At 36.8% G+C, this 10613-nt stretch overlaps 1 protein-coding gene across 1 annotated transcript in view; it reads right to left on the bottom strand.

Annotated features, from left to right (window-relative positions):
• Window positions 1-10613, bottom strand: part of LOC104266378 — a 50748-nt gene that overhangs the window by 8178 nt on the left and 31957 nt on the right. Inside the window, exons 40-52 of the mRNA XM_018814569.2 lie at window positions 10213-10357; window positions 9326-9521; window positions 8771-8894; window positions 8269-8392; window positions 7743-7938; window positions 6993-7158; window positions 6009-6168; window positions 5629-5725; window positions 5254-5427; window positions 4671-4928; window positions 4191-4501; window positions 2619-2944; window positions 2060-2228 (exon numbers count right to left, since the gene is read on the bottom strand). Of these exons, the coding sequence (XP_018670114.2) occupies window positions 2060-2228; window positions 2619-2944; window positions 4191-4501; window positions 4671-4928; window positions 5254-5427; window positions 5629-5725; window positions 6009-6168; window positions 6993-7158; window positions 7743-7938; window positions 8269-8392; window positions 8771-8894; window positions 9326-9521; window positions 10213-10357 (2446 nt within the window). The remainder of the gene's footprint in view (window positions 1-2059; window positions 2229-2618; window positions 2945-4190; window positions 4502-4670; window positions 4929-5253; window positions 5428-5628; window positions 5726-6008; window positions 6169-6992; window positions 7159-7742; window positions 7939-8268; window positions 8393-8770; window positions 8895-9325; window positions 9522-10212; window positions 10358-10613) is intronic.

The following is a 10613-nucleotide window of genomic DNA, read 5'->3' as shown; positions in this document are numbered from 1 at the left end:
CACTTCCATCATCAACTTGAATGCTTTCACCAACTGCAACAGAACTACCATTTTCGAGAAGACATGCTTCACACTTGATTGTCCAATTTGCGCAACACTTGTCTTCTACATCCAATTCTTCATACGGTTTCAAAGTGTCTTTATCTGGAGGTGGTACGTAATCATCTGGACAGCTACATTGACATGTGTGGTTGCTACAACAAGGATCACTTGAGGGGACTTCAACAGCTACATGGTATTCGTCATCATTTTTACAATTTTCTGATTCATATTGATCTTTGCTTGTGCAGTAATCTCTTGGGTTGCGGTTTACTTCCATTTCGGATGAAACATCTGTCTCCATATTCCTCTTTCTTATCAGTGCAGAGATACTCCACCCCGCAACCAGAATCATCTTCAACCCAAGTCTCACCTCGCTGGAGAAGACAAGTTCGTATTTAGATAACTCAGATTAAATTGGTAGTGACATTAACACAATGTAAATTCGCACATTAAACTCTACGTGATAGTCATTTTAAATTAGCTACACAGGTATTGGTGTAAGGATATGTATATCAGCGTTACTATTGCTAGATAGGCAGAATCCATCGACTTTTCATGCTGTAGACAATTAGTCGTTAATATGATTAAGTTCTATCTGATAGATCAACCTAAATCTAAGACATAGCTTTAATCTGTGTGAAGTACCGAGCACCAAACCTTTTTAATTGATCCATCTTTAGCCTTGCAAGTATCACAGACATAATGACAGCAATTGGGTCGCATGGTAGAATCGTTCAATATTGGTGCATAGACGAATCCAGCTGGTATCGTTGCATTGCTTGACATGCATAGCTCGTTCAGTTGACTTTCGTTTTTGCATCGACACGCAGTGTGCTTTGTACAGCATTCGATTGCTGGCTGGTTCAATTCAATCTAAATAAACCATCAATATAATGACAGTTACACTCATCAAAACATCATTATAAATATATTGACAATTACTCTCACTAAAACTTCATTTTGATGACAGTTACACTTAGTGTTTCGTTGAAGAACGCACATTCAGATAATGGTATCATCGGGCTCTTACAATATAGAAGTCGTGTATATTGTTTTAAGGGTACTCAGTATAATGTGAACTCTTTCTATCTCATGACTTACCAAGTCTTCAAATGGAGAACAACTACTTGGTCCTTCATAAGTGATGTTAGCGCAGTTCTCCTGCACACATGTACACTCAACACGTGGGCAACATTCCTCATAGTAGGTAGCGTTGACAACAGTGCGATTATAATGTGGTTCATTGCATTGGGGTTGGGGAAAAAATATGGAACAGTATTCTGGATTGCATTCACATTCTGTGCTTAAACATCCACACTCAGCTGGGTAAGTGGAACTGAAGAAATGGTACAAGATACGTTTATGTTTGATAACTTAGGGTGAAAGACTATATGCACTTCATTCAGGTACGGATTTCCAAGTCTGAATTTCCAAAACTAAAACTATGAGTTAAATGCAACCAAATGGATTGCAATCTCGGTTTAAATGTGTTGCAGGTCTTAAGACGGCGTTTTGGCAAAATTTCGGCCTTGCTAAGAGTCTATTAGTTAAGTTTTTATATTGTGAATTAGAGTGGTTATTGTACTAAAATGAAGGCTAAATAAAGTTACGTTGTTCATATACTTACTCGTCTATAACTTTTGGTGACCACGATTTACGTTGACACTCCGTAACGTTCGGACATTGTGGGCAAACACATTTAAACTCCGGACAGCATTGTTTGTCATCAATGATGTTTGTTTGTTGTGCAATCATTCTCGGATCTGGACAAGTGTAATTGAACCTGTGATGTAATAATATTATATGATGTCGTAAATGGGATGATTATGATGTAATATACTTACCACTTTGGACATTGTTTAGACAGCATCGTATGATTGTTGCAAACACATTCAAATTCTGAACAACAAGGTTCCGGGTCGATTGTATCCCTGCTGTAAACAACTTCAACTGCATGTTGATATGCTCCACAAACAGTTGATTCAAATTCTGCCTTTGGCTGACACTTCTCTCTTGGGTCGTTTGATACTTTCATTTCGTAACAAGCACTTTCGTTTCCGTTGATTTTCTTGCTCGAGCAATACTTATCAACCACACAACCACTTCCATCATCAACTTGAATGCTTTCACCAACTGCTACAGAACTACCATTTTGAAGAAGACATGCTTCACACTTGATTGTCCAATTAGCACAACACTTGTCTTCAACATCCAATTCTTCATAGGGTTTTAAAGTGTCTTTATCTGGAGGTGGTACGTAATCATCTGGACAGCTACATTGACATGTGTGGTTGCTACAACAAGGATCACTTGAGGGAACTTCAACGGCTACATGATATTCGTCATCATTTTTACAATTTTCTGATTCATATTTTACTTTGCTTGTGCAGTAATCTCTTGGGTCCGTTTGATACTTCCATTTCGTGGCAAGCACTTTCGTTCCCGTTGATTTTCTTGCTGGAGCAATACTTGGTAACCTCGCAACCAGATTCCATCATCAACCCGAATGCTCTCACCTACTGCTACAGAGCTAGCCCGTTTTTCGATAACTCATGCTTCACACTTGGTAGTGCCAGTTTGCACAACACTTGTCTTCTACATCCAATTCTTCATATGGTTTCAAAGTGTCTTTATCTGGAGGTGGTACGTAATCATCTGGACAGTTACATTGACAAGTATGGTTGCTACAACAAGGATCACTTGAGGGGATTTCAACGGCTACATGATATTCGTCATCAATTTTACAATTTTCTGATTCATATTGATCTTTGCTTGTGCAGTGGTCCCTTGGATCGTGATCAACAACCTTTATATGATAGGGGGTCCCAGTAACATTAACTACTTCAGAACATATATATTTCACTCTGCAATCTTCTTTCACCTCATACCAACTTGAACCAGTCTGTGGAAAAAAATCACTTAACTTTGATCAAATAGTGTACACTTAAGCATTAAAATATAGTAGGATAGGACACATTTTCATTATATTTGCTCATTCCATTTGGTAGTAAACAAAAAGAACGTACAAAGAACTAAAAACCGTGCTCCCGCAGAATTACATAATCTGATAAATCCTTACCTTTTTGCCATTCAGTAAGAATTTTTTTAGTTAATTGGTGCAGATATCTAGGTCTATAAACCTCTTGCCTTGTGTAGCTTATAATATACCCTCGCCTTTTAGCCATTTGTATATATGTCATCTAGTAAACTCTTGCAGATCGGCCTATATCTAGGTGTATAAACCTTATGCTATTACCTTGTGTACAGAAGTTTGCATAATCTTCTACTCTGCACAGTAATAACCACAGCTAACTTTTCTCATACACATTTACCTCGCTTCTAAGCGTGATAGTTCTAATTCATTTGGCATTCTGTCTACTACTTACCTGAGCCAGTAAAAAAGAATGACAAACAGACACATTATAAATACAACGAAAACACGACGGAAAGAAAAAAGCATAAAAGCGCTGTTGAACTGGACCTTAATAAAGAAAAAACGTTAATCAATTATACAAATAAAATTCTTTCTCCAATAATCTGACATAAAAAAGATTCTTTCTCCAATAATCTGACATAAAAAGATTCTTTCTCCAATAATCTGACAAGTGAGACTAAGATCAAAGCTTAAGAGCTGCTTCGGCTAAATTAGTCTTTATTCTCTTCATAACTCTGTAAAAAAATCACTGAGTAAAACTTCCAACTAAACAAATATGCTACATAATGCTGGACTCACATATAATCTCAACACTTTTTATAAGACTAAATTCTTTACTAAGTACTACTTTCTGATGGGGTAATAGTCTGTCTCAAATCCCTCATGCATGTCTTGCTATAATATCTTAGCCATATATATATAATCTAAGTGAAGATATGCATCACACACGACACACTACATACTAAGTTGGGTTATATAGTCTTCTATACATTAGCGTGGGGAAGATGGGACACCTTTTAACTCTATTTTCTCGTCCCATTTAGTAGTAAACCAAAAACATTCAACGAATTATAAAACTATATTCTCACGACTCCCATAGACCATGCTTAATTTTTAAAAACATGATTTTTGGATATTAGGTGCTAAAGGTGTCCCATCTTTCCCCAACCTAAAATACATAAAACGTAAACACTAATATGATAATGATACTTACTTTATGAAATGTCCCATTCTCATTGATACAGTTGTCACATTTAAGTTTATACTGGGAGCAGCACTTAGTTGAATTGTCAGTAAAAACCAATTCGCATCCACCAGGTATTGTAACATTTTCCCATCTATTCTCACATGGCTCCCTTTTGCATTGATACTTCTGGCAGCAATCCTCGCATACATTACCAGTGATTACAGTCTCCAGTGTAGTAAGTTCCATGCAATCTCCACACTCAGGTGGCTCAGGGCATAACTCAGAGTTGCAGACACACTGACTTTTCAACACGCAGCCGCATATGTCTTGCACCAGAGCTGCAAGCAAAACAAGTGTATATGAGATATGTTATAACTCTTTGCCAAAGATATTATAGTATAAAAACAATCAACGTGATTTCAGGCGTTTATTGGGTCATACATGCTGGTAAAAACAGTCTGTTGCTAATAAAAGCAATTGCTTCTAATGTTCATTTTTACCACTTACATTTTTCTCTGCAGCCAAGATGCGTTGTACAGTTTGCAGTTGCATTCACACAGTAAGCCATGTCAATTGGGCAGCCACAGTATGGTTGTGGGCATTTTGTGTCATTGGTGTGGAGCAACACTTTTGGGGTAATACATTCGGGTTCAACAAGTTCCTTGCAAACGCACACTTTCTCAGGGCAACATGATTCAGGGGGCGTGGTGGCAAAACGTAACTCTTCGTTTGGTTCGCAGACAGGATCAGCAGGGCATGAACAACCTATATATAACGTATTAATGAAGATTCTGTTACTTCTGCTAGCAGGCATAATGTTTTATCAAAAGCTTTGTTCAGTCTGCCATCTAGCCAGTTATAATGGGCTTAACTGTTGGGTGTTGGGGTAATGGAACAACTCTGGCTTAATTCCTAGACGTGTGGAGGTAATGGGCAATTATGGTCTAAATCCCTGAGTGTTAGTGCAATGAGATAACTCTGACCAATATATTGGATGTTCCTTGCCAAAGAAACTCACCCATATAGAACAGAATCCACTAAATAATTAACAACTACATACACACCACTGAATTCAACCAGTACAACTTACAGTCAGGGTCTTTACACTTGGTTGGATTATTTGGGTCCAATATTAAACCGTCTGGGCAGAAACATCCAGCTTCTAATTCCTCACTTTCACATTCGTCCAAATAGTTATCACAAGTCTGCATCGCCGTGCATTTGTTCAAACAAGACCTGTAGACAAGGTCACCACTGCATTCCACTGTGGGAAATTTGGGTTAGACAACTTGTATAATACACATAATATATTAGTAGCCTAATACACATACTATAGTACTGTGTGGCAAGGGAGGGGGACACCTTTATCACATAATATATTGCAAAGCATAAACATATATAATACCATTAAAATCACATCTATTGACATCATAATGATATAAATAAAGCAACTATGATGTCATACTTGAGCAATTGTTATCCTTTCTCCAATCCACGCACATTCCACTTCCAAGACACAAAGTTGCGTAACTTTCTGCCACAGCTGAGTTGCAAATGTCGCACTAAAGGTTAAAATAACATAAGTATATAAAACTTATGCATATTTTAATATTTATGTAACACAATCATCTACAAAGTTACATATGCATGTGCATTATACATAAGTTACACTAGCGGTAACTCGTAAGCAGATACGAGGTGTATGAAACTAAACATTCTGGTTATAACGACTGTCATTGCCCCACCATGCAAAGATAAATAAGTTACATAGGTGGTAACTTACAAGCGGTCACAAGGCCCCATGCGAGGATAAATAAGTTACATCAATTCAATCAACCAACTTACTTTTGATAAAGCTGATGCGTCATATTGACAAGCCTTAACAAAACCTGAAGGAGGATGGACTTTATTGCATTCTGCGAAGGCTGGGGCTACAAGTGCTTGACAATGAGCTTCTGTGCAGTTTTTACACCATTCTGGCAGTGGCATTAGATTGTCTTCATAGCTGGGTATATTACAATATATAAGAGATATATATAGAAATTATATAAAGGGTAATAAAGGAGAATAAGAGAACAACGAATAGCATTTTGACTGTAAAAGTCAAATAGTGTTAAGGTAGCTGTACACAGTATCCGGAATTTGTCCGTTTTGTTTGTTTTGTCCGGATTTTGCTGGCGCATGCGGAATTGGGTAATGGGTTTGCATACGACTTCGCATGCGAATCCGCATGCCAGATACTGTGTACAGCCACCTTTATAAGAACGTGTATTTAAATGTATGTTATGTTTAAGTATATTTCTTGCCAGGTGTTATCAATTGTTTTCATAGCTGTATATAGTAACTTATAACAAATATATATGCATTAAATTAATATAAGCATAAGTTATATGCTTACATATATCATATTTAAAGAGGTAAATTAATATATATGTTGTGTTTTCAAAATCACATATCTTATATATATTTACTTAATTCAAGTAAAACAACTTTATCATCAGGATGTATCTGCATCATTTCTCTAAATTAACAGCAACTTTACTTTATTAATAACCAGTTTGTCATGACACCGGATGAAATAACATAAGTTACATGTTCCTACATTTATGGTGGGGAAAGATGGGGGTGGGGGGAGATGGGACATTTTTTGCGGCAATTTACCAAATATCTTGACCGGATTTTAAACAATTAGCAACGGTTTATTAAAGTCGTGAGGATACGGTTTTATAATTCTTTGAATGTTCTTTGTTTACTACCAAATTGGGAGAGAAAATAGAATTAAAAGGTGTCCAATCTTCCCCCACCCTACTATAAGTTCCATGTTCTTACATTTTATCATCGCATGTATAACAAGCGGGATTCTTCTCTGCATCGCATCGCTTACATTCCTCATCTGTTACATTGACTTCCCAATCATAACCAAACTCAGTGGAACCACCGATCAATGTGCCATTGCTGCCCTCATAATCATCCAACTGCTGGTTTGTACAAGTACCTGGTAATGTAATATGTAAGCCTATATGTTGTGTTTTATAGGGTTAAGGCGGGCATTCTGTTTGTTTATACACCTCATGTTCACTGTTGAAGTGTTGAGTTATAACATGGGTGTCTTCTTATATACACCAGACACACATGATGTATTCATACACCTCATGCTCACTGTCGAGTTATAGCATGGGTGTCTTCTTATTCACCTGACACACATGGTGTATTCATAAACCTCATGCTCACTGTTGAGTTATAACATGGGTGTCTTCTTATACACCAGACACACATGGTGTATTCATAAACCTCATGCTCACTGTTGAGTTATAACATGGGTGTCTTCTTATACACCAGACACACATGGTGTATTCATACACCTCATGCTCACAGTTGAGTTATAACATGGGTGTCTTCTTATACACCAGACACACATGGTGTATTCATACACCTCATGTTCACTGTCAAGTTATAACATGGGTGTCTTCTTATACACCAGACACACATGGTGTATTCATACACCTCATGCTCACTGTCTTAGTACAAAACAGGCGTTTTTTATGTGTTATATATCTTACATACATAGTTAAAACTCACCACACAATCCAACGGTCTTATTAAACATCAATGTAGGTGACACCTTTATGAACACTGCGGGCATCCTTGTAAGGAGATACTTCATCCATAGATTGATCTCAGGTATTGTAACAACTATAGATTTAAACTCGTAACGCACAACAATGCCACCTTTTGACCACGGTAGACTTGTGAGTGTTGTTCCATTTACTTTAACCTGGCATGTATGGGGATTGTTAGATATGAAAAGCCATTGTTGACGACACAATAGATATTTTTCTGTCACTTCTGCTGCCAGGCTGAATTTTGGTAGTAAACAAAGAAAATTCAAAGAATCATAATATCGTATCCTCACGACTCCTATAGACTGTTGTTAATTGTTCTAAACCCGGTCAGGATATTTGAATATTATGTCCTAAAAGGTATTCCGCCTTCCCCCCCTACTATATATTTATCTATTATGAAGTCATATATATATATATCTATATATTTTGAAATCTTATTTAGTCATATGTATCAGTATAATATAAATTAATGTTAAACTTACAGCTTGCGCGTAGTCGTATGATTCCACGTAACTAATCTGCACCAACGTCGAATCCCATTTAATAAAGATTTTCTTTAAACACGTTCCTACAAACTCTGATGTTCTTACACATACTGTGTTGTCACTATGGGCAATGTAAAGGAACAATGTTGATTGTTACATCATAATAGATTTCATTATTAAAACATAGGTAGTCTGGTATTAATTTAGTTGTAATTTAAACAGATACTGTTGTATAATTATGTCTACTGTTTGAAACAGGCCATATAGTTGGTAGTGTGTTTTTCGTATTTCCATTCTACATAAATGAGTATGATTTAAAAAGCCAGGGGCCGCAGTTAAAGGAATTTATAATATATCATATGTCATACACTGTATAGTATTGCATGCAGCTTGGATTCAAAGCCATATATACTTTACTCTTACATGTATATATATGTTATATACATGTTACACAACAATTGCCTATACACCTGTTATATATACATTACACCCCTCTTACCTATATATATGAAATTTATCTGAATCCCTATACTTAGCAAGCGTATAATGACATTCTCCCATGAAAGTATATTGACGACCATCAAAAGTAATGTAGTGAGGATCTCCAAATACTGAACAAAGACCTGGGAAGCAACAGCAGTCAATTAATTTGCTTGTTTGTATTGAAAAATGAAATTAAAGAACAATAAATTTGACTCTTATGAATTACAGAGACTAAATTAAAATTATATGTACGTTCTGTTTCATACCCCTTGTGCCAGCTTACAAGTTACCATGTATATTACTTTGTATGGAATTATTTTCTGTGAAATTTTTTCATTTTTTTAGGTGTGGTTGATAATTGCTCCAACCCATTAGTGACCCCTGGGTTGGAGCAATTGCGGTTAAGTGTCTTGCCCAAGGAAATATATGCCCACAGTGGTAAATAATGATAAAACTCATACTGAGACAAACTTGTTAATATACATTAGGTATAAGAAGCTAGCATGATAAGGTATATGGAGTCCCATGTTATAACTCAGCTGAGGGGATAAATAGACAACAACATACTTACACGGACACTCATAATGGGAGCAGCATTTATTGTCTGCGTTGGTGACCCTCATGGGTTGTTGGCGGGTCGCACACGTCGTCATGGGAGCCGCGGGGCACTCATACCGTGGCACATCAACGATGTCACATTTATTGTAGTCACAACTACACATGCTTGATAAGCAATCATCATGTGGGTGATCCCATGTTTCCCCTTTCTAAAATTAAAAGACACAATGATTAAAGAGTGTCGTGCGCCTTTAAAGCCAGTCTTGCATTAATATTCGTAAAACTAAAACAGTATAAATTAATACTCAAAAATATGAATCCATATAAGCATAACATTAATAAAAGTAATAGGTATAAATCACTTGGTTATTAGCAGATGGTGCAAAACATTCGTTGTGACAAATACCAAAACTCTTCACATAAACTATATAGCAATAGCAATATATAGACTTTAACTTTAGATATTACACTTTCACAATCTTACTATTATAGTAGGGTGGGAGAATCTGGGACACCTTTTGATTCTATTTTCCTGTCCCATTTGGTAGTAAACAAAGACCATTCCACGAATTATAAAACCGTATCCCCACGACTCCCATAGACCGTTTTTAATTGTTTAAAGCATACCAGATATCTATATTCATTTCTTAAAACACGATCAGGTTACTTGAATACTATGTGCTAAATATTCCTTATCTTACCCCACCATACATTATGAGTGTCCCATCTTGCCCCAGCAAACATTATGAATGTCCCACCTTGCCCCAACATACATTATGTATGTCCCATCTTACCCCATCATACATTATGTATGTCCCATCTTACCCCATCATACATTGTGAGTGTCCCATCTAACCCCACCATACATTATTAGATGCCTGTACATAAATAGAAGGTTACCTTGAAACGTAGACCCTTGTATACACAGACTGGGCTACATTTCTTGACTTCACAACATTCATTACTAGCTTCTGTGTCTGGGACCAACTCAGATGGATAAACGCACTCCGGGTCAGGAGGGCAGAACGATGTATTGCACACGCATCTGTTTAAATGGTGCTTGTTATTGGAAGATTCTTGTTTAGGCGTTTCTGGCAACAGAAGGTTAGCCCAAGCTGCATTCGTGGTTACTTGTAGGTGGACAGGAGGTGTATGAAACAAACACCCGTGTCATAGAAAATGTAATTACCAAAATAAGATATATACGTGGTTATTCGTAAGTGAATACAAAGGTGTATAAAACAGAACACCCATGTTATAACGACTGTCGTTTCCTTTCCACGCAAAGGTAAATAAGTTAC

This window comes from Ciona intestinalis, chromosome 13, assembly GCF_000224145.3.
Source record: "Ciona intestinalis chromosome 13, KH, whole genome shotgun sequence".
Classification (NCBI taxonomy): domain Eukaryota; kingdom Metazoa; phylum Chordata; class Ascidiacea; order Phlebobranchia; family Cionidae; genus Ciona; species Ciona intestinalis.
Note: the sequence above shows the minus strand (reverse complement) of the source record. Positions and strands in the feature narration are given on the sequence as shown.